Source organism: Fundulus heteroclitus, unplaced genomic scaffold (genome assembly GCF_011125445.2).
Source record: "Fundulus heteroclitus isolate FHET01 unplaced genomic scaffold, MU-UCD_Fhet_4.1 scaffold_220, whole genome shotgun sequence".
NCBI classification, from domain to species: Eukaryota; Metazoa; Chordata; class Actinopteri; order Cyprinodontiformes; family Fundulidae; genus Fundulus; species Fundulus heteroclitus.
The window spans coordinates 24,627-48,577 of NW_023396632.1; the positions used below are offsets into that span (position 1 = coordinate 24,627).

The 23,951-nt window shown below is 39.5% G+C and overlaps 2 protein-coding genes across 3 annotated transcripts; one reads left to right on the forward strand and one right to left on the reverse strand.

The window, feature by feature from the left end:
• Positions 1-2,289: 2,289 nt before the first annotated feature.
• Positions 2,290-15,556, reverse strand: LOC105929574 (kinesin-like protein KIF25). 2 transcript variants are annotated; one of them, XM_036129813.1, is made up of 15 exons: positions 15,381-15,556; positions 15,219-15,284; positions 10,654-10,767; positions 10,417-10,558; positions 8,726-8,829; positions 8,553-8,632; positions 8,423-8,462; positions 8,261-8,328; positions 8,014-8,088; positions 7,755-7,901; positions 5,989-6,165; positions 4,945-5,099; positions 4,177-4,422; positions 3,866-4,021; positions 2,290-2,682 (listed from the first exon to the last, which is right to left on the reverse strand). In XM_036129813.1, exons 1-15 carry the CDS (start codon positions 15,447-15,449, stop codon positions 2,531-2,533), a joined length of 1,791 nt encoding a protein of 596 aa, XP_035985706.1. In that variant the 5' UTR covers positions 15,450-15,556; the 3' UTR covers positions 2,290-2,530. The 2 variants fall into 2 exon arrangements, with proteins under 2 accessions (XP_035985706.1, XP_035985705.1); XM_036129812.1 differs by having other exon boundaries at positions 8,547-8,632.
• A 276-nt stretch (positions 15,557-15,832) lies between these two features.
• On the forward strand, positions 15,833-19,357 carry ccdc167 (coiled-coil domain containing 167). The gene is made up of 4 exons (XM_021318839.2): positions 15,833-15,963; positions 16,127-16,221; positions 18,022-18,074; positions 18,495-19,357. Exons 1-4 carry the CDS (start codon positions 15,913-15,915, stop codon positions 18,611-18,613), a joined length of 318 nt encoding a protein of 105 aa, XP_021174514.1. The 5' UTR covers positions 15,833-15,912; the 3' UTR covers positions 18,614-19,357.
• The last annotated feature ends 4,594 nt before the right edge of the window (positions 19,358-23,951 follow it).

A 23,951-nucleotide genomic window follows, 5' to 3' on the forward strand; every position in this document is an offset into this window, starting at 1 on the left:
TCTAAACACAATGTTTCTAACAATTTCAGTTAAAATATTCTGTGATTTGTGCTACCATCCTTCTTTCTTTTCTTTTTTTTTTTGTCTTTTCCCAGAATCCTGTTACTCATCACTATGTGACGTCTCACATCTCCACTTGTCAACTTTGGGACTGCTTATATTAGCTGTTTGATCCATTGTGAGAATATCTCAATTTTGAGGATGCTGATACGATGCCAGTTAAAAAAGGTGAGATTTTCTAAAAACAGACAATGAGACGAATCAAAGTGCAACATACAATTATTCTATTCATAATAAAATGAGTAATATTAACATTAACAGATTTAGCCTCATTCTTGAACTACAATTCAAGAATAATTTTGCCTCCCATCAAAGGTGTTTGATGCAGATGGGGACTTTTTGGGGGGGTTGGGGGGGACAAAATTATTGCACAAGTTAAAATATTTTACAATTTAGCTGCTAAAACTGCTAAAACGCTGCTAAAACGTTTCATCTTTCGAGTTTGAGTTCAAATACTGTTTCAAGGCTGTGAATGTGGATTTTGTTTGAAACAAAAACTATAGGTACGCATCTCCTACCCTTTATCTTTTTGTTAGTTTCTCCATACGGCAGGCCCGTGCTCAGATAGACCCCTAGCTCTTGCCCTGTTGTCTTTTCTGTTAGAGCCAGTTTTTTTCTTTATTCATCAATACATAAAAAACATTTGACGGACATTGATTTGAGTTCTTGTGAGAATTCTGCACATGCCTGAGCCACGCTGTGCACAAGCTCACCCCTTGCTCCTTTCTCCTCCTATCCACTCTTCTGAGCCGCAGCTTTAGACAAATAGGGTGATGTCCATCTTTGTGGAATCAACCAACACTGTTCAGTGCAAGATTTACCTCAGTACTTTACATTATAGTGGCACTGAAAACATTACCTGGCTTCTAGCCCGACACTTCCTTTAAAAAATAAAAATAAAAAAAAGAGGAGAAAAACAGAGTGGAGTGGGATGGGGAGGGCCTCTAGACTGAAAAGTGCCTTTATAAATAAACTTGCCTTGCCTTTAGACGTCACCCCTGCTGAAAACGCTTGCCTTTTCATACAAAGAGCATCCATGCGGGACACATAGCCTACATGTTTTTGTACTCATGAAATCCATGATTTCAAAGCCTTGTCCAACTGTTTACTGACGTTTGTCAGGTTTAATGAAGACAGAGAGAGTGAGGGATACAGACAAGCTGTCACAGACAGACAGCAAGGCAGAGAAATTAAAGATTGCTTTACAAATTAAAACAGTTCACTTGTTTTGTTTTTAATTAAGATCTTAATTATTTTTATTTGAAAACCCAAAGGGGGTGGGGGAATGCATGACCACAATCATTTTGCAGGAGAATGTAAACACCAATGTGTTGAAATTAGAAACCAACATAGAACACAATTTAATAACAGCGTCCTGGGCAAAATGCATTACATTAGTAAAAGTCACCTTTAGGAGTTCTTTCTACGCAAGCATTTATACTTAATCTGTACTTCAACAGTTGAGGTATCAATTTACTTGGTAATTATTGTTACAAACCAATGTATGTATAATAATGCTCTAAGATGGTGCATCACACAAAATAATAAGTAGGGAAATGTTACATGGCTGTCTATTGGATTTTATTAGCAAAACATTAGGGTCATTTTTAATAACTACTGTCTTGCCTCTTTTGTAAATGTAATTTCAAAGACTATTGGATGCTTTATTTTTTTTTATTTAGAGCAGAGTTTGATAAGATTTAAAGCAGTGCCATGTACGTTTTGACCCAAATATTAGCTTTGAGATATATTAAATGATTTTTCAGGTCAATATAGCACTTAATGCTCAGTTCTGGTTGCCCTTCTCAAAAACTACCCTGTTACTTCAGAGCGTCAGATCCGTTGCTGAATGTTTGCTCTAGGTCACATGAACCATTCTAGGTTACGACAGTCTGAGTAACAACAAAACAAAACATATGACCCTTACCTAATCAGACATATTTTTGGTTCTGTTGTGTAGGATTACAGTTTCACTGTGCTGCTTTAAATGGTTGGTAATCCTGTTCAGAAACCCTTTTTTATTATACTGGGTAAAATAGTCATTCCATCCAGAACGTAGTCAATAAATTATGTATTCAGAAAAAGATGAATACATTTTTTTTTTTATCTCTGTGAGAGCTGCAGGCCTGTAAAAACTCTGTCCAATCACTGCTCTTCGGACCAAAGAGCAGTGATTGGTTAGTTTTGTTCTGGTTAGAGTTTTGTTCTGCTCCCACTCTCCTCTGTCCCTTGATTATTTGAGTTTCCCTAATTTATTAAACATGTATTGATTGGTTTAAAGATAAATCCAAATAAATTACAGATTCAGTATATCCTACTTTGTTTTGTGTGTTCCCCATTTTATGACTAAGTTTGGTGATTTTTTATTTATTTTTTGGCTTGAGTATCTTCCCCCAAAATTGCCTGTGCACATGGCTGCCAGACTGCATAAGGGTAGGGCATCTGCAGAGATAAATCCTCCTCTGCCTCATCATTTCACTTTTAGTGCGTTCGTTCTCCTTTGGGGTCTCTCCTTCTGGACTTGGCGGGCTCTTGTGCCAAAGGCGAGCGACTGTAGAGACTCTGTGATGAAGCGCTGCGTGGGAGAGACACACAGCATCACCAGCAGTTTGGCATCGCCCCCTAGTGGACAAAATCGGGAAACGACAGGTGATTGTTTTTAGTTCTGTTAAGTTTAGTTGTCTTTACAGTTTTTAGCGTGTAGTTGTTTTTTTTTTTTTTTTTTTTTTTTTTTTTTTTTTTTACTGCTCTGCTTCTCTTCCGTTGTCAAATTTAAAATTCAACTAACTTAAAAAAAATCAAAACTGTTGTAACCTGACAATAAATCAATTATTTTTATATCACCTTCCACATCTACCATGATGACCAATGTGCTTAACAAAATCAGTAAATAGTAACAAACACACACAGGGAGGTAAAAGAAAATATAAAACATAAAACAAACTGGATAAAACCAGGAGTGCCACCACAGTTTTACACATTAAAAGCCTGCCAGAATAATAATTTTTAAAAAAAAGTGTTGAGCTTTGATCTTCATTGTCACATTTGCCCCTCTGCTATTGCCGGACCTAAACCAAGAAATAAATACCAAATTATGGAGAGACGTTTGATGTCCTAAAGGAACTTTTTATACTATTGATGGTGGAGCTTAATGTCCAACTACAGATGTTTCATTGGTTCATTATCAGTTTGTTTGTTTTTTGCAGTTTTTAAAGTTCTCAAGCTACTGTCCCACATATAGCTGCAAAAACAAAAAAATATTTTTTTTTCAGAATAATTGCAAACGTCTTACATCAGGGCTCCACGACCTTTTAATGATCTTTTAATGTCCAAATTATTTCAGAATATTAAATGATTTAGTTTGGATTTGCTGCAGATATTTCTATCAAAGTCAGAATTTGTATACAAAATTATCTGTGGATGGATGGATGATTAACAAAAGAATTTTCAAACCTTTTTCAGACCTTTGTCTTACAGGAGCTCCGATACAAGCCTAGTCCTGACCTATATGGATTTCCTCAAACTCAGATGTATCCACTTATATTTTATAGTTTTCATATAGAACTAGATACTACTACAGCATTAATTCACTAAAGAACTATTATTGAAAAGTACTAAAGCCACTATCTTTAATCTGGTTGGTCCATCTATAGTTGTTGTATTCTTGTATTATCTACGAGCCAGATAAAGGGTTATTGATTTGGATAAATGTCCCTAAATTCCCAGTCTAACAATCCAACTTTCTCCTCCTCATAGACTCATAGCATCTAAAAGAGGACAAATGAAATGTGTGTGTGTGTCTCACCTATGGCATCCTGCAGCAGATGGGTGAGTTTGCTGTTCCTGTAGGGGACGTGGGGCCTCTGTTCAGCCAGAGCTCCCAGGACATCCGAAAGAGCCGAGAGACTCCGGTTAATGCACGACACCTCCCACAGAGCTGCCCCTGACACTCCAGTCATACCTGAACCACACGTGCGTCTAAAAGTTAGACCGTGCTCAGGATTTTCTCTCAGCCAAAGATATTTATGGTTAAACAAAAAGGTTTTCAAAACCCCGAAGCCATATTTTGCCATTCCCGGGAGCCTGCAAATTCAAAGAGCACGACTGAGAACCTACCGACACATTCGCTCCCTGCCAGGTCCACCAGCTGCAGCTTTGTCCGGAAATGAGTCGCCGAGATGCTGTTTCGGGGGGACAGGCACGGGGAGAATGAAGGAGAGGGACATGGAGAGGAGGCCGGGCTCACAGTCAGTTCATCAGCGGAGTGCCGGGCAGGAGGGTTTGCACGGCGGCAGCGTGGACTCCACCACTGCTTACAGGTGGAGCTCTGCATGTCCTTTTTGGCTCTCTGTAGCCTGCGGACTGGACACAGGACGGATGAATGCAGGGATTGCTGCAGTGCTACACAGGCTAAAGTATTAATACCATATATATATATATATATATATATATATATATATATATATATATATATATATATATATATATATATAAAAATTGTATTCAGGCCTCCTGAGTCAATAATTTGTCAAATTATATTTTGTTCCCTTTACAGCTGCAAGTCCTTTTGAGGTAGATGTCCATTCTTTGCTATAAACTGGCAAGATTTGAAAATAAACAAATGCTTTTCACACAGTTTGACTGATCTTAAGCTAGAGATTTTAAAGTGGGTTTAGGACTGGGCTAATTTAATCCTTTCAATCCGTACAACTAAAGATGTTGCTGTTAGAGCTCTAAGGCTGCTTCACACCTTTTAAATCCCTGACCTGCTTTGCATGGGTAATGATCTTTATGAGGCTGTTTGTTCACTAAAGTGGTCTCACAAACAAAAAATTTTACAAATTTACAAATACTGTTGCAAGGCACTGCGCAACTGTTTCTCACCCAGGGCCAGTGCATTGGGGCTCTTGGTGGAAATAGTGAGAGAGACGACGAGGTGAGAGCGAGACGAGTCGGCATGGATGAGTGTCGGACACTGAGCCCGGAGCTTCAGCACTCCACCCAGAATCTTCATGATCTCAGACGCATTTTGCACAGGCCTGTAAAAAGAACCAAAAAGTGAAAGCTAGCAGCTGTTCTTAAGCCTAACCTGGACCCTTTTAGACTTAACTGCAATACTTAAAGTTAATGTCAGCCAAACTTAGTGATTTCAAACAATGACAATATTGTAATTGTCTTTAAATGGATAAGATCCAGAAAAAAAGCACAAAAAAAAAATAAATTCTTCCAATTTATATGTGGCCTTTTCTGATAGCGGAAGACCTCGTTTGGATAACTTGATCAGATCATAAACAGTATTTCTGAACCATCATGTTTGTGTAGAAAATGTGATGGCAGAACATAGAAGTGGATCCTAATTATTTCTCTGTTGATGTAACTTACTATAATAAGCTATAACATTTACAACAATTTCTTCTTAACAGCTCAAGCAGGAACCAGTGGCGTTTGGCTAACCCTCAACCAATCAAAATGAGAAATAGACTCTGGGGCAGGATACTATGCAGTGCAGTAGTGCACAAAGCATTTTACTGCACAGGCACAGAAAACTTGAACAGGGCACAACTGACAGTGTTCATGTGCGTGCCCTGGGGCTCTGCCTACAGATCAACCTAGACCCAGAGCAAAAACTGCCATAGGTGGGAACAAAACTGCAAGAATTTTGGTTATTCAACTTTCATCCTCCTTAGGTAACAACATTTCTCATTTAATTTTTTTAGAATATGATGGGGAAATCCTGAATAATTATTCGTTGTTAGATCAGGACACCCAAACATCTTTTTTTTCCCCCAAATAAAATGTTCCTTGATTCAAAAAGCTGTTGTCAAAAATTAAAGCTTTACAGGAGCCGCTTCTGCAGATTGTTAAACCAAAGGGAGCCATTATCTCTAAATAATCCCCCACAGTCTCCTCAGATCTGGCCGTACTCACTCATATGTGAGGTTGGGGACCTGGCTGGCCCCAGACGAGGTGGTGATGACATCCCGTCGCTGGCCGACAGCGTTTCCCCGCTCGTCTCGGGCGAGCAGGTCATACACCTCGTTATTATACACCTCCATCACCGATACCTCCACTGTGTGACTCTCTGCTGGTTTCTCAGAAATCAGCCTTGGTGTTCCAAGGGATCAGTCAAACAAACATGGCAATGCAAACCAAGACGCAACAGAAAAAAAGTCAGTGGTATTTAGGAGGGAAATACCAAAGCAGAGCTATCTGCTTTATTTTTTGTAACAATTTTGCAGGATTGCACTAAATACGTCCAGACACAATAGGTCTTCTTCTCGTATTTAATTAGGTTTTCATAATCATAATGGATGTAGTCTGAATTTTAAAAAAGTGCAAAATTGTGATTTTAAAAGCAGAATATTTGACTGGAGAATTTCTGTGCAAACATATCTGCCATTAGAATCTGGAAGACAAATTAAATTCTACCTTTAACGACATCCCTACCCTGCTCTTTATAAAGCTAGCTTTCAACGCAGATCCCCCCTGTACTTCGTCTTCATCAAAATTCAAATCATACAAAAATATTTCCATTCAACCTAAATGATGAAAAGCAGCTTTGGCCTATGAGAATCTTTGCGAATGCACCACTAGCTACTCCAGCTGAGGTGTTTTAAGACCAGTCAGTCCTGCACCTAAAGTGAAACTCAACCCAATATCAACTTTTCTGCGGTTAAACTGTATAAACTGGACCTAACAATGCAACTTTAATGTCACTGGGCATTTTTTTTACATTTACATTTCTTTGTGGACTTGTTAAGTTCTGCAATATTTGTTAGTGCTAGTGTTAGTGCTGCACTCCTAGGGTTAAATGGTGGCTATTGTAGTTGAATTTCCTTACAGGATTCAACAGTACATGCTTTTGTCACCACAGCTCTGTGTTTGAGGGATTAAAAATCCTCCATTTAAAACGACAGTTATGTGGCTAAAACCACTAGACATTACTCTGGTCACTAAATTATTCAACAGGCCCCTTTCCCTCATCCTGACCGCTGCAGCAACGAGCTCTGCTTAAAACTCTTACCGCTCATCCATGTCTCTTGGAAGCGCCCACTTTGGTGCCATTTCTCAAACTACGCCTTCACATCCGGGTAAATTACACTTTAAGCCAATTTACAGAATGTAAGGGATGGGCAAATTTGTACACAGTCGCCCCTTTTTTTTTTCTTGTTGTCTTTTAGATGTGAGCGACTCTTTCAACGTGAATTCAGTCCAATACCTGGTCATTCTCTGACAAGAGGGATAGTTTTCTTTCTTTCTTTGAAAAACCTTGTCACATAATCTAAAACAGCAACCAGGCTCAAATCGGAGGTAGCCGGACTTTCACTTTGAACAGAGAGGGGTAACGACTCCCCAGTTTTTACAGCTCGGTCCTCCAACACATCCCAAAGAGATTACATAAACAGTATAATCATGATTCAGGTGACCAAGTACTCCACTCACACCAAGCAATAGCTTCTAACGACACAGGACAGAGACGGGTGGGTGAATGATTAGCATCTGACTTAGAATGTGCCTAGGAGGATGGGCCTCCGTGTGCGACCCGTTTCCCTGAGGATTTGCACTGGGATAATCTAATACATTACAGGAAAGTCGGGCTATAAAGTACTGAGAGGTGTCTTATAGCTTTTGTGCAGCAACTGTTCCTCAGCTCGGAATTCATTGATTACATTTCAGAGCCATCCGTTTCGTACCGGAAGAGCTCAGCAGCAGCTTTGGGGATGATGCCCTCCTGAGATTCCTGCAGCGTGTCGGATTTTGCCTCCAGAGACTGAGATCCCATCATGGTGTGAGTTTTGCCGCTTCCTGTCTGTCCGTATGCCATGATGCACACATTATAGCTGCAGGGCATGGAGAGAGATAACATTTGATTAACACTCAAATCTGTCAGCCAAATGATATTTAAATCAACGGATCTCGGATACAGTGCTCCTCCAGTCTCTTCCCACTCACCCGTCTAGCAGAGACGTAAGGAGGGACTTGACTTCCTCAAATACAGCTTCCTGGGAGTCCTCTGGGCCGTGCACCCTGAGAGAAAAAACAAAATGACTACAAAATGACTACCTGGGGGAAAAAAAGGTTCAAAAAAATAAAATTGATCATCAAAATTTGATTGATTATAACCTGGATGACAGAATCTTCACCAGCAACTGCCAAAATTAACACAACACATTATTGTTACACTGGCCATTTATTTTACCTCTCAAACTCAAACATCTTTTGCTGCACTGGCATCCCAGTTCTCAGGCAATTCACCATCACCGCGTCCTTCAAAAACATTTTAAAGAAAACTGAAAGGTGAGTACTGAGGCAGCAGTTAGTGGATAAAAAAAAAACTGTTTTGATCGACTGAATAACTCACATCACTAATTGCATGAACGACTAAGTCTGGTGAAGCAGACCTGAAAGAAACATGTAAAAAAACTTTCCTCCACAAATGTGTCAGATAATGTTTTCTCAAAATGATCCAATCATGCTAAACCAACCCTGACCCGCAGTTGGAAGTCTGGACGTGGTCAAAATGTAGAACTGGACGCACCCTGCAGTGAACTCTGATGTTTCCTCTCACTTCCTGCAGATGAATACAGGGCAAAATATGCAACGACAGGTTTAACTTTATTTCAGAAAACATCATTTGTTTTGTCTCCACCGACGCGCTCCTCACCACTAAAGCATTGTGTATTTCTTTTCTCTTCTGCTTCTCTTCCCTGCACCTCTCCCTTTCTTCCTCCAGGGAGCGCTCCAGAGCTGCGACACGAGCCTGCAAATCTTGGCATTAAACGTTAAAGTTGAAAAAAAAAAAAGCAAAGCAAAGAAAATTAACAGCCAGTGACGTTGTTTTTAATCATTGTTTAAAATCAGAGAAATTGTTGGCAGCACAGTTTAAGACTTATGTGCCTCAGGCTTTGGAGGAACAAATGTGCCATATGAAGAATAAAAATACATTTTCGATAAAATTATTACTGTGGGAACAGACTGAACAAAAATCATGAAAACATTAGATTTGCATAATCTAATCTGTAATAAGTGACATAAATTGTAATCAATGTTTAAATGATTTCATTTCTTAATAATTTTCCTGTGTTAATGTGGCAAACATATTTCATTTCACTTATCTTTTATGTCTTTATTATTATTTATTTATGTCTTACTTTCCTGGAATTATGAACTGCAGCAGGATCGTATCAATATATAGTTTATTCCTCCATGTAAATCTGATTTACGTGGAGGAAAATAAAATGAAGTAAATAAATCCCTTTGAATTAAGTGTTTTTACTGTATTAACCCTGATGTTTTGCTGAAGGTTTTGACCCCGGAGCACAAAAGCAGCTAAGGTGAGCAGCATGTCACAGTATTCGAATGTGCACATTTAAAACACATTCAATCAGAAAATTAAGCTTTTACCCAGTATTGTATTTCGCCTACAGATATCAATTAAAATACTCAAGATCGAAATGCCATAGCAGGGATCAAGCAATATAGCATAATGTAATTTGCGAAAAAGATAAGGAAACATGGATGTTTCTGTACTTTTATTTTCATCCTACTTGTATCCTTATTAGTGGTTTAATTGTACATTTTAAACAATCCATTATTTTTTACCAGCCTAACCCCATACGATGTAACTAAACTAAACCAAAGCTAATAAATGAGAAATAACAGCATTGAAAAACAAACATAGTAGATAACCTCTAAGTCAATTACACAGTCCTGAAGTCTCTCCCTTTGGCTCCCACCAGCTGCCAGCAGTGTGAGATCAGGCAGGGAAAGACATTTTGAAGCCTGCAGGATGATCTGTGCGCCATGTGAAAAGGCTTATCTAGGTCCGATTAGGTGACAAGATCATTTTCCACCAATCATCCAAGAGCCGTTCAATCAGCTGATTGGCTACACTGTAAAGAGCAGCCCGAGACAAAGCAAAGTGGGGGGGATCAAGCAAGAGGATCATCCTAATGTGATTCAGGGAGCAGAGTCTGTAAATCACTTCAGAAGTAGGAAGGGAGAGAAGGGTTTGTCCTGATATTTGTAAATAATGCTAAGAATCATGGCCTTTTTGGACTATTGTCCGTTTTGCAGGTCTGTTGATGGTATATTTGGGCCTTTCAATGTCGGATGAAGTGTCTTCTGTATGCCGCGTGCTTTTTCTTGAGACGCTTTTCTTCTCTTTGTGGTGTTTTTGCGGCGTTAGACTCACTGTAACAAATGTTCTGAACAAGTTTCTGTTCCTTTAATTACAGACACCTAAAGCCTTGCCTTAAAGGCGAGAACGTCAGCAGGCTATCTTAGGATGTTGTTTCTCAGATTACCTCCTACTTGTTCCGGCTCACTGCATCATGCACACATGCCCATACTCACGGTGTAGTTCCTCTCCGTTGGGATCATTCAGGCAGGAGTTGGCTTTCTTGACTTTCTGCAGCAGCTGCTTGCTCTGCTCCTCCAGTTCAGAGGCAAAGCTCACGTAAACCGCAAAAACCTCACTCAGGGCCTGCTTGACAGCCTGCCATGAAGACACACCGGCCCAATCACTTCTATGGGTTCTTTGTCGGTGTAAATATGCCTGCGCATTTAATTAATAATATATAATTCACATACCTGGACCTGAGTGTGGAGCTTGACAAGAGAGGATTGGAATATTTTCCTCTGGAGCTGATGATGGTCTACTGCCTTTCGGTCTTCTTCATGCTCTCGACGGAGCCTCCCTGCACACTGAAAAACACAGAATAAAAGTTTATTCTTCATTGTACTCATTCATTATAGAGTCAGAAGGTAAAAATCAAATCTATGCACACATGTAGTCTAATTCAGACACATGTTCTTTAACAGTTTCTGCAAATAAGAAAAGCGTGGTATGCCATTCTTTCATCTCCTTTTTACTCTGATATGCCAAAACTAAAATCTAAAGCAACCAATTTCCTTTGCCTTGTAGTAGTAGTAGTAATATGATAATAATAATAATAATAATAATAATAATAATAATAATAATAATAATATAGAATCTACCTTTGTGTATTTTGGTTGCAAACTACAACTTCTAAAGCAATTTGGGTAGTTCCCACAGAGCACTGGTTAATCTATCCTCAAACTAATTATATGGCCCAACCGCAGGCCTGCTAAGACACAGTGGTCCATCTAAACCGATAGGTTGGCCATGCAGTGGATTAATCACAAGCAGCCAAGAAGCTCATGGTGTCTCTGGATGAGCCTCGGAGATCCACGGCTCAGGTGAGAGAGTTTGGCCTTTATAAAAGATCATCAAGTTCACAGGCATTTCTGACAGGAAGCCATACAAAACTCCTGTTTGTATATCAGCACAAGGGGACACAAAAGAAGACGTAATTTTAGTTACTACAACATTTAGTTTCCCTTTTAGGATTTATGAAACCTTTTTGAGTTGAACTGAATGTGGAAGAAGGTGCACTGGTCAGATGAGAATAAAATGTCACTTTTTGGCCTAAATCTAAGACATCATGTGTGGTGGAAAACCAGTAATGGATGTTTGTGTTTAAATACAGTTTCATTTCAGTAGTTTGATAATTGACATCAAGGTGAAAGGATTAAGGTTAGGCAACTCTATTTATGAAGCACTTTTTAGTAGCAAGATTATTCAAAGTATTGACTTAAGGTAATTTCCACATAATAGTATATAACTTTTGATATATATGACACTTAGCACCATCTAAATATACAAAGGGAGAACTGTTATTTTTTTATTTGTTAGACTGCAACATGACCTTGCTAGCACAGCTAGTAAAGAATCCCTGCACGCCAGGCGTGATACATATAGTCCTCCCTTTTTTTATTTTTTTAGATAGAAAAATGGGTAGGAAACTTGTCAGGAAGATCAGCTATGGACAGACATCAGCTGATGTAAAGCTCTGGGCAGTCGGTGCAGTGAGACTGCTGAACAAATCCATCAGAAATGCAGCAAAAGAGTTCCATGTTAAATATTTAACACTGACAGGATGCTGTAAAAAAAAATTTAGTCCAGCTGAGGATTCAGGAAATGCAATTCAGTATCGTAGGATGCATTAGAAATAGTCCCCAAAACTTGCATACAGAAACGTGCATACAAATATGCAGTCATTTGTGTATGCAAAGAAACCACACCAAAGACCAGGCTTCATGCTCCTTGACAACCATCTCTTACTGTGTCTCTGCTCTGTCTTCTCTAACCCCCAGTCAATCAAGGCAGATGACTGTTCACACTGAGCCTGGTTCTGCTGGAGGTTTTTCCTTCCCGTTAAAAGGGGAGTTTTCCTCTCCACTGTCGCTTCATGCTTGCTCAGTTTGAGGGATTGCTGCAAAGCCATGGACAATACAGACGACTCTCACTGTGGCTCTACGCTCCTGCAGGAGGAGTGAATGCTGCTTGTCAAGACTTGATGCAATCTACTGGGTTTCCTTAGATAGGAATTTTTTTTGACCTATCTGTATAATCTGACCCACTCTGTATAATCTGATTGAATTTGACTTTGGAAAGTGCCTTGAGATGACATGTTTCATGAACTGACGCTATATAAATAAAATTGAACTGAATTGAATTGAAAATTGAGCTAAACCACAGCTCCCACCTGTCGGCTGAGGGGCTGTAGGGGTTGTTATGTTACCAACCGTTACGGCCAGTGGCCTTTTGTCTGTTTTGCTTTTCTTTTCTGTATGTTTGCAGGTGTAGTTGCATCTTTCTGCCAGCTGGTACCACTGTGGGAACTTGGAGCCCTCCTGTGTCTCTTCCTGGTTTACCTTCAGCCACTTCCTGTTACAATCATCCTCATCTGGATTGGACATTGACCAGATTGCCCCACCAATCTGTGAAGAGCCCTCCTTATTTAAACCTAGCTCTCCCACACAGATAAGTCAGCTGTGTTTTAGAGCAGCTTGCCTTAACGCTGGGTGGTTAGTGTTTGTTGTGCTAGGTTTTGCTGTAACACTCTGTTAACCAGACAATTGCAGGTTGTCGTAACATCAACCATCCCGGCCCATTGCTCCCACCGCCCCTGAATCTGTCTGCCTATGGCCCCTTGAAGAGAAAAGTCGACACTGCTACATCTGCATGGATGATTAGTAATCCTGGAAAGACAACAGCAACTAAAGACAATCCCCAAAAATGTAGCTACAGCATTTACTCTTGCTGTAAACATGAGGTTCAGATAGATTGATTCTGCATGTAACCCAACTACTGATTTAAATTCCCCACAATTTGCAGGTCAAGTGATGTTAAATGACACTCAGGATGGGGCACCTCATACTCCCCCCACCCCTGACTCACAGGCTGTCAATAAGCCAACTGGAGCTCTCCTCTTCAAACCGCCCATTGGCATTGGATGCAGCAGAGCCCCACAAGAGGAGCTAAGGTCATTCCCAAAGGCGGGACTCAGGGAAATCACAAAAAAAAAGAGAAAGACTGATGAGTTATATCCTCACTGATACCCCAGTGGAGGAAAAGATAACAGCCACTCAGCAGGGGATGAAAATAAATTGTTTTGGCTGAGAAGAAAAAAACAAAAGGTGTCAAAAAACAAAATCAAGATAAGGAAGCGAGAGAGTCATCTTCAGACAAAGACAAATGTCTATTTTTGGGGGGTGTGGAGTCATTCTCAAACAGCTGCCCCAACCAGACATGGTTCCAGTGCATACAGTGCAAGAAGGGGCGACAGTGGCTTGGTGGGTTGAGTAGTCGTCTGGCAATCTGAGGGTTGTGGGTTCGATTCCAGCTTCCCCCTGCCACATGTCGATGTGCCCCTGGGCAAGGCACTTAACCCCAAGTTGCCTACCGAGCTGCGTCTCGGTGTATAAATGTGTGTGCGTTAGTGAGAGCGACTGGGTGAATGTGGCTATAGTGTACAGCGCTTTGGGTGGTCAACATGACTGGAAAAGCGCTATATAAGTTCAGTCCATTTACCATTTACCAAGTGGGCACACAGACATGACAACCACTGCATATCTGTCAAAACAGTGATTCAGAAAGTGAGTAAATAAACCAATAGAGATATAAGTGGGCCCATTTCTGTTCTATTGACAACACATTGATTCAGTTTTTTATACTGATTTTTGTCAAGTTCCGTAGCCTACCCTATATTTTCTATCAATACATGACATATGAGATGTTGTTGCTGCCTCTATAAGATGTTGTTTCCACTGAGATATATTGTTAAACATGGCAAATTGAAGGATTCTTTCCAAAATGTTTTCTCGCTGAAAACTAGTCGGCAGAACTGACCTCGTACCCCGAGATGGGATCGGTTGTCACAAATGTACAAGTTGTGTTTGGCGGTGCAGACATTTTGAACAGATTTCTCTTGAGTAAGAAAATGTTCCTCTAATCTGACCAGACCATAGGCTTTCATTTACACATTGAAATGGGATTGCTAACGCATAGCATTGCTTTGGTATTTAAATAGAATAAAAAAGTGTAATAACCAACCACGACATCCCCTACTGCTCATCACCCTGAACACAGCATCACCGTCGTTTTAATACAGCGATCGCACCATCATGCTGTAGGGATAATACTCCTTAGCAATGACAGGGAAGGCGGTTATAGCTGATGGGAAGGTGGGTGGAGCTGAATACAGGACAAAAGTGGAAACAAACTTGCCAGAGCCTGCAAAAGACTTGAGACCTGGGAATAGGCTAATTTTACAGCAGGACAACGACCAAGAAACAGTGCTATAGGAATTGTTCAGAACAAAAGATACTCCAGTTTTATAATGGCCTAGTTAAAGTTCAGACCTTAATCCAATTGAAGAAATCATTACCTGAAGTTAGCAGAAACTCTCCATAAAAAAAATAACAATTTAAAAGAATCATTGGTCAAGACATACCTCAAAACGGTAGTAGCTGTATTTATAGCAAAAGGTAGTTGTGTCAAACATTTTGACACAGGGAGCTGAATACAAATGCATGTCAGATGTTTTTTTTTTTTTTTTACTGATTATTTTTGCAAACCATGTATTCAGCCTCTTTCAATCCACTTCACCATTATGAGCGGCATTGTGTTAACCACATAAAATCCAAACCAAAACACAATCAGGTGTGTGTTCATAATAGGACAAAATATGAAAAGGTTCAGGGGGCGTGGTTAATTTGGCAATCACCAGCATGTTTATAGTTCTGTAATAGAAACGAAAATCGGTGCCCCATCACTACAATCTTCTTACCTCAGCAAGTCTTAAATGAAGGATAGCGTTCTCCGTCTCCAGCTCAAGTATTCTCTCCTCTTTATTCTAAAACAAAGTACATAGCATGTCATTGCAAAACGCCTGAGGAGATTAAAAGAGTACTATTTCTAATTTGATCAGGCTCCTCACATAATCACTTACCCTCAGTTTGTGCTCCAGTAGATGCACCTGATGCGCTGCTATTTGGTCCCTGTTTATGAAAAGAGGCATTTTTGTGACACATGGAAAGAATTAAAACCAAGAGCTGGTAGGTTGAACTCGCTTTTCCTCCTCTGCTGTTCCCGTAGTGTCCTCTCAACTCAGGTAATCCGATTAGGGACGATCAATAAGAACTCTCTCTATTCTCCTCACCTGCCAGCAGGTGAACGTCGTCAGAGAAAATAATATAGCAGCACATGTGATATACAGACAATTACGTTTTTTTTTTTAAAGAATACCAAATACTTGAGCGCGTAATTAAAAAAACAAAACAAAAAAACAAAACAAAGTGAAACAGACGGTGTTGATTGTGTGTAGTAATGACATATTTGACCAGCAGAGGGCAGCACAGCTTTCTGGCGGCGGAACCTCACAGAGCAGGAAGGTAAATATCACAACGAAGAAAATCACTTCCGTACAGTCAGAGCTTTATCTAGCTGCTTCCACTTTGCCTCTTATCGCTTTAGGCACGAAAATGGCTAAAACGAGAGACAACAAACGCGAGAATGTCAGCATCGCCTCTGAGGTAAAACTTTTTAAGCGTTATCTCATTTAATATTACTGAACCAGTCGCTTTTCTGTCGATTGGTGTGTATCATTCATATCATTTATTCATTCATTGTTCTGCTTGTTCTTTTTGCAATGTCGTTGAATTGATAAATTTGCTGCTTTTGTCTCTGTCTGTAAAGATTGACAGGCTGGAAGAAAGACGGGGGCGTTGCCAGGACAACCTGGAGAGGGCGGAGTTTAAAAACAGGAAGACGAGACTGTCCGAGAAGGAGAGGTGAGTATGAAGACTGCAGGTGGAGGTGTCGACTTTAAATACGTGGGAAGATACAGCTGAGATCTATCTATTAGTAAAATCTTGGGATTTAATTCTGCTTATTTAAATAGTTGCAATTCACAACACTTGTCATCTCAAGGCACTTTACAAAGTCAATTAATGTGAATCATAGGCTACAAACGGATTGGGATAAAACGTCTTCTATGCAAGGAAACCCAGCAGATTGCACCGAGGCATTGACTTGCAGCATTTAGTCCACCTGGATGAGCTGGTAATAGACGGTGGCTTTAATTGTGTCATTGACGTTGCAGCAATCCCTCATACTGAGCATGCATGAAGTGACAGTGGAGAGGAAAACTCTCCTTTACCTAGAAGATGCCCCCAGCAGAACCAGGCTCAGTGTGAACAATCATGTAGGGGTTTGAAAAGACAGAGCAGACACTCAAAAGGAGCACAGAAGCGCGGATCTAGGAGTACTTTCTATTTGAGAGAAAAGTAATAAGTTAATGACAGTAGCCATCTAGGCATCATCTAGGAAAGAAACACAGCTCAAAAGATAACCTTAGAGCCAGTTTTCAAGTCTAGGGGATGAAATACAGTTGGTTGCAGTAATAGCCTATGTCTTGGAGAGAAAAGCTTACATAGGCCTCTCTGACTTTAAGCTTTATCCAAAAGGAAAGTTTAAAGCCTGGTCTTAAAAGTAGACAGGGTGTCTGCCTCACAGACTAAAACTGGGAGTTTGTTCCACAGGAGAGGAGCCTGATAACCAAAAGATCTGCCTCCCATTGTATTTTTCAAACCCCTAGGAACCACCAGTAGACCTGCAGCCTGAGAGCAAAGTGTTCTTTTAGGAATACATGGAGCAGTCAGGTCTCTGATATATGCTGAAGCTTCATTATTAGGGCTTTATATGTGAGAAGGAGGATTTTAAATGATATTGATTTAACAGGGAGCCAATGGAGGGAAGCTAAAATTGGATAAATGTGATCTCTTGTTTTAATTTTCATCAGAACTGTTGCTGCAGCGTTTTGGATCAGCTGAAGGCTTTGAACTGCATTTTGTGAACTTCCTGATGGTAAAGAACTACAATAGTCCAGGCTTGAAGTTAGAAACGGATGGACTACTTCAGTGTCACTCCTTGACAGGATATTTTTGTCCAGTCGTAATCAGTTCACCTGTCTGCGATTGAATCTTAGCATAAATACAGCTGGTCTGTAAAGCCTGAGAGTTTTGTTAGAGAACATTAATGAACATACTGCATAATAAAGATCGAGGAAAACAGCAGACAGCGAGGTTTGGGGATAACGTTTTGCAGAAGCTCAACGCAGGGTTTTGTTATAAATTAAAATCCAACACTCTAAAACACCTAAAGAAGCACTGTTTAATCCATCTGAAACTGAAAAGAAGGATTAATTAGACAGGCAGCCATGAGGCACACGGTGGCTCTGGAGGGACAACTCTGGCCTTTATGGAAAGAAATGACAAAAATTATTCACAAAGGCGTAAGCATGCAATATACACAAATGCATGTCAAATGTTTCAGATTTGGATTTGTAAAAACGTTTAAAAGCCATTCATCATTTTTATTCCACTTCACAACAATGCACGAGTTGGTGCTGGGCTGTCACATAAAATCCTGATAACACAATCTGAAGAATCATAAGGGAAATGAGTACATTTGCCATATACTCTCTTTTTTGCATCTTTGATGTAAGTATGTGTATTACTATTATAATTTTTATGTTTTTTTTATATTGGAGATTGATCTGTAACATTTCCCCATCCCACTTTGCTCCACAGACAAGAACTGGAAAATGAAATGGCAATCATAAATGAAAGGGTCCAAAAACTGGGTGAGCTTATACTCCTAAAATAACTCTTCCTGGTGATAGGTTCCACTTGATCATTAAAGTATGTTTTTGCATGTTTTTACATATTTAATCACTATTGAAAAGTGAAGTGAGGGGAAGGGCCTGCTGCCAGTCAAGGGATTTTCAAGATTCCAGATTAATTTTCACTTCCGTTTCCTACATAAATTCCATGGATTTAGAGCTAGCATCTTTCTTATTCTTTGAAGCATTACTAACTCATTGGTGACAACATTTTAACATATCAATAACAACAAAATGGCTAATTAAGAATTATATGGTTTAGAATTAGGAGATTTTTAGTATATTATGTACAAAAACACTTAATATTTCCAGCGACATTGGAGACTGATTGTTGCCAAACCTTACTTGTTAATTAATGTTTTTTTTTTTTTTTGTCTGTAGATAAGGAGCTTGCGATGTTGAGAGGGGAGAACCGCAAGAACATGCTGTTGTCAGTGGCCCTGCTCACAATCAGCGCGGTCTTCTACTACATCTTTTTCTTCAATGAGGATGACACATGATGATGCGGAGAACCTCAGAGGAAGCTGCCCCTCTTAACAAGCCCGACACCGCTTGGCTACAGGATTATTATTTGGGCCATTTACATGCACAAAAAACAAAGAAAAAAAAAAACACAACAAAGGACTAACATACATTAAGAGGAACCAAAGAGTTGATTGTAATGCCTCAGTTCTGCCTCCAGGTGGCATCATTGCCATTTAAGTTTCTCTTATGGGTGAATTTTTGCATCCAAAGTTGCCAAATCCACCATATATGTTAAATTCTGGAGTAATTGTCATTTCTGTGAAGGAGCAATAATAAAGTGTGTTGGTTTGATTTGTGAAATGAATGAACATGTTCCTCTGCCTCTTAGCGTTAGTGTTATAAAACCATTATTACACATAGGCACCTCAATGTGCCCACTGAATGTAAAGTAGGCCTTATCTAAGCCAGTTCTTAATTACAATAAATGCATGTCGGCCTTTTAATCCTGTGTTTGAAAGTTTGAGAAACACATCACTTAATGGCTTTTTTTTTAATTATGTACTGTATGTGTAAATTAAAACAAAACAAAAAAAAAAAACACCAGAAAGATGTGTTTTGATTCATTTTAATGTGAGGGACACACTTATGTTGTAACAAGAGTTTAAGAAATTAAACTTACTGACAAGCGTCCAACATACTGACATGTTATGTTTACTGCAAATGTCCAACCTTTGGGCTTGATTTATTTCCATTTTGTAAATAAATACATTTTCAACCTATTTTGGAAGCCTATTGTTTGTTGGTGCATTACTTCCTGATCAAGTTATGTGGGTGAGGCTTAAACATTTTACAATTAGGACATACTGTTATGAAAAATTAAGGGGTGCCATTAAACTACTTTATTAAGAAATGTTCACACAATGTCGATTATAACCTTTTATTCATCTCTGGAACATGATTTGACAGTACTTAATAAGAAATAACCTTGTTTAACTCATTAAACAACAGAAAGAAAATGTTCTCTAAGGAGAAAGCGATGACACCCTACCCGTCTGATAGCTAGTCTCGTTCACTTTAGCTAGAAGAGCTTCAAAGAGATATGTGTTGTAGCATAATAGTTTTAGTTCCCTCTATTATTTATCTGAATGATGTTTGAAGGGTTTCCTGCAGGTACAGCCTGGTTTAAGTCGCCCCACAGCATCTCAATCACATCAAGCCTTCCTGTGTATTGGTGTGTCGACTTGGTTCCTTAGGAGTGGTCTCAAACTACAGTCCACAAGAGGTGCTGCAAATGCAAGCTAGTGAGGCATTTTAGACATTTGATTCATGTGTTTAGGGCAAGGCGCACATTTAAAAGTTGCAGGACACTGGCTTTAGAGGATTTGGGTGTGAGACCCCAGCATAAATGTTCTTATTTACTATGGAATTGAAATGTACGCTGACGTTAGGACCACAGTCACCTTGCACTAAGAAGGTCCCAGGTTCGAATCTCAGGATGGAGTTGACCCTGCCTCTGCGTTGCTCTGTGATTGACTGGCAACCTGTACCAGGGACTAGTGGAAATAGGCACCAGCGACCCTCCAAGAATAAGCAGGCACAGAAAATGGATGGATTGAACTGATATGCAATCCAAATTCTTTATTCCCAGGATCATTTCTGCGGGGCTTTACGTATTCATTCTTGTTAAAATCATCCGAGGCAGATCAGGACACGCCAGAAATGATATTCAATGTATGAAGGTATAAGAAGAATTTTTTTTTCTCTGCATCTTCAATCATGTTTGATTATAAAAGGACAAGAATATGTGGTTTAGAAAAAGGACAAGGCTTCCTGTCAAAGCTAAAAAAATTATTATATCTAATTTGTAAGGACGAAAATGTTATATTTCAGATATTTGAATCCAAACCAAATGTTTCATGAGCCTGGGGAACAAAGAGACCTTTGCATGATAAGATGACAAGATATGTACAAAGGAGCTGTAGATACATTTAGCAATGATTAATGGAGATGTGTGTAAACATGTGATAGCTGATTTTTTTTTTTTTTTTGTTCGCCAGTTGTGTATGCATTTTAGGCACATTAAAATATTCAGTTCAAATGAATGCAATGAACTCTCGCGAATGACCACAGTTGAATTTCCTTTTTCCCTCTCCACAGCTATTAATCTAATATTGCTGCATGTCCTTTTTCAGAGCTAAAAAAAAAAAAAAAAAAAAAACAGCAAATATTGAGAAAAAGTAAAATTATCATGTCTATATAAGGAAATACTGTTTTTAAAGCTGTATGGTCTTATTCTATTACTTAAAAAAAGATTTTATAACACCAGCATAATTTGTACATTTGGAGCAGTTTTCAGTCCTATACCCTTTAGTGTTTTCTGTGAATATGACTTTTATAGACACTGAAATCGTTCTTTTATACCGTTACATGTCTTCTTTTTTTTTTTTTTGGAGGGGGGGGGGGGTCTCTTTGTAAGAAAAATGGTCATGATATTCTAAACTTGTTTTTCTGAAAATATAGTTTGTATCATGTATATATTTCTCATGTATAAAAGTTTTTAAATATTTTATTTTTCACGCAAGAAAAAGTAAAGGCTTTCTGAGAGTCTTTTGGCTGCAGAATGGCATGGAACTGATTGCTGAAAATAAATATACCAAGTCCTCCTTTATTAGGATTATATTAGAGGAATAGAAAAGCTCAATAGATGACAGGTTAAAATGTCTCAGACTACTGCAAAGTTCAGGTATATAAACGTCGGTCCATGTAGCAAAAAAGATTATCTGTAGGGTCAGGCAGACATATGTTACTTCTTCCATGGCAGCTCTGATGATGACGAATACAAAATCGGTCCAATTGTGAAGGTTTGATGAGAGCAAAGTTTTATTTCTGTTGCTTTGGGGAGCTCTTTTATTGTGCTGGGAAACGTTTGTGTGCCCTCCCTCCTACACTCTCTATTAGCACCAACGCAGACTTTGTCACGCCTCCGCCTGCTCACCCGCTCATGCTCAGAGAAAACAAATATCAACAAATCCATTATGCAACCCTTCTGTGGGATTTAAAAGATTATCGCCGTCATCACCATCCCTGAATTAATTTGAACTTTCATGTTGGGCTGGGACTGCTTTAAAAATCACATTTTACACAAGCCAGCTTACGCTCTTTATCAAATCCAGTTGAACTATTTAAAAGCACAGCTAGTCTTGTGCAAAGGTAGGCCTGGTGTCTACCTGTACACCTGACTGGGCCACCCTGAAGTCTCAGAAGAGCCAAGACTTTCTGAATGATATTTTAGACTAAATTAAAATGCAAGGCGACCACTCCTTTGACTGAAAAATGTTGAGTTTTTCCTAGCAAAGTGAAGATCCACTGACGGCACTCAGGTTTCAAAATGTAAGATTCAGGTTATACGGGATAGAAAGTAACTGAATGAATGAATTTAATACTTCCGTTAATTATGACAGAGTCGTAAAAACTATACTTTTAGTACATTTTTCATAGACCAACACATTGTGATGCGGAGCAAGGGTCTGCAATCTTTACAATCCAAAGAGTCCTTTTTGGCCACAGTCCAGCTAAACAACTCATTTAAAGCTACAAATGTTGCACAACCTTTTTTTTTTTTTTTTAGAAAAAGCCAACTTGTAATTTTTGATAAATATCTGCAGTTTGTTATTATTGTAAAGAAAACACACATTTTATTTCCATTTTTACAGAACAACTTAAAGAGAGGGTGAATAGGTTTTCTTCCATGGGATGTTGATATTTGTGAAAAATGGTGTGAACAAAAAGCAGCTGGGTACAAAAAAGTTGAGGTAAAAGTGCATTACTGTTTTTTTGTGTTTAATGTGAGCATTCCTTACTCCTGTATTTGTTATTATATCATCCATCCATCCATTTTATAACACGTCTATCCTTTGTTGGGGTCGCGAGGGGTGCTGGTGCCTATCTCCAGCTGCCAATGGGCGAGAGGCGGAGTACACCCTGGACGGGTCGCCAGTCTATCGTAGTGTTATTATATCAATTTCTTTAAATATTAGTTGGTTCTCCATATAGGCACCAGCACCCCTCGTGACCCCACATGGGATAGACATGTTAAAAAACGGATGGATGGATGAGTCTCAATCATTTTCAGCCAAGCCATTGTGGAAGGTCCAAAGATGCACTTGCAGCTCCGGAGCTGAAAGTCGCTCACCCGTGATGTAGAGTATGGGGTTCCCCTACCAACAGTAAAACAGCCCCTTAGCGTACAGCCAGAGCTACAGTGGAATGGTTTAGATTAAAGGCAAGGCAAGTTTATTTATAAAGGACTTTTCAGTAATTAGACGGTACAAAGGGCATGTTATAGAATCTTTACGTGTTAGAATGGCCTAGTCAAAGTACGGACCTCTGTCTCATTGAGAATCGGCGGCAAGTCTTCAAATTTGATGATTACAGAAGCTCTCCGTCCAATCGGACTGAGCTTGTGTCGCTCTGCTGAGAGAAAAGCGGGTAAAATGTCGATCTCTAGATGTACAAGGCTGTCCAATAGGACCAGCATCAGTGATTCTTCAAAGTATTGACTGAGAAAGAAACAAAAATAGTGACTCGGGGGGTCACATGTGGCAACACTTTTCTAGTGTTGCCACATGTTTGACATTTGTCAAACATGTACAAATGTTTGACAAATGTTCCTATTTTTGTTGGCTAAAAATGTTGAAGATGAGTGTCCTTTTCCTTCATCTTAACAATTTCAATTAGTCCATTGAATTCTGTGGACGTCTGACTAGTTTTGGAAGGCACCGAGGCTTGTAAGCTGCAGATTACCAATAGGCAGCTAATTTTAAAAACCCTGAGTGACGTGTAAAAGCATTTGAAACTAATTTCTCACAAATCAGCATCAGTAACAGCAGCTAATCGTGAGCATTTAAAAGTCCTTGTGCCCCGAGAGTGATGCAAGTCATATTCATGAGAGTGTCACGCTGCTTGTGGCTGAATATCCCCCCTCCACGCTTAATTTCTGCATTAGTCACCATCGCTGCAGCTGGGAGAGGGGAACAATCGCTTTCTCCTTAAAATCAGATGAAAGCATGGTTGAGTAAATTGGGGAGGATGGCGAGGTGATGAGTGTAAGCCGTGGTGAGGCATATATTAGATTTGTCACAGAGGTGTTTTGGAGGAGCGGAGCTGCCAGAAGATGAAGGTCAGGCTTTTCCACACTGTCCCTTATGGTTCAAAAAGTGCAAATAGGAGGATGTAATGAAGAAAACTGATGACAGGTAATCATGTTGAAAGCAAGGTGTGAGTGAACGAGAGCACCTAAATGTGTCAGGCAGGGGGAAAAAAGGAAAAAAAAAAGAACTATGCCTCTCTCTCCTTAACCTTACTTTCCTGCAG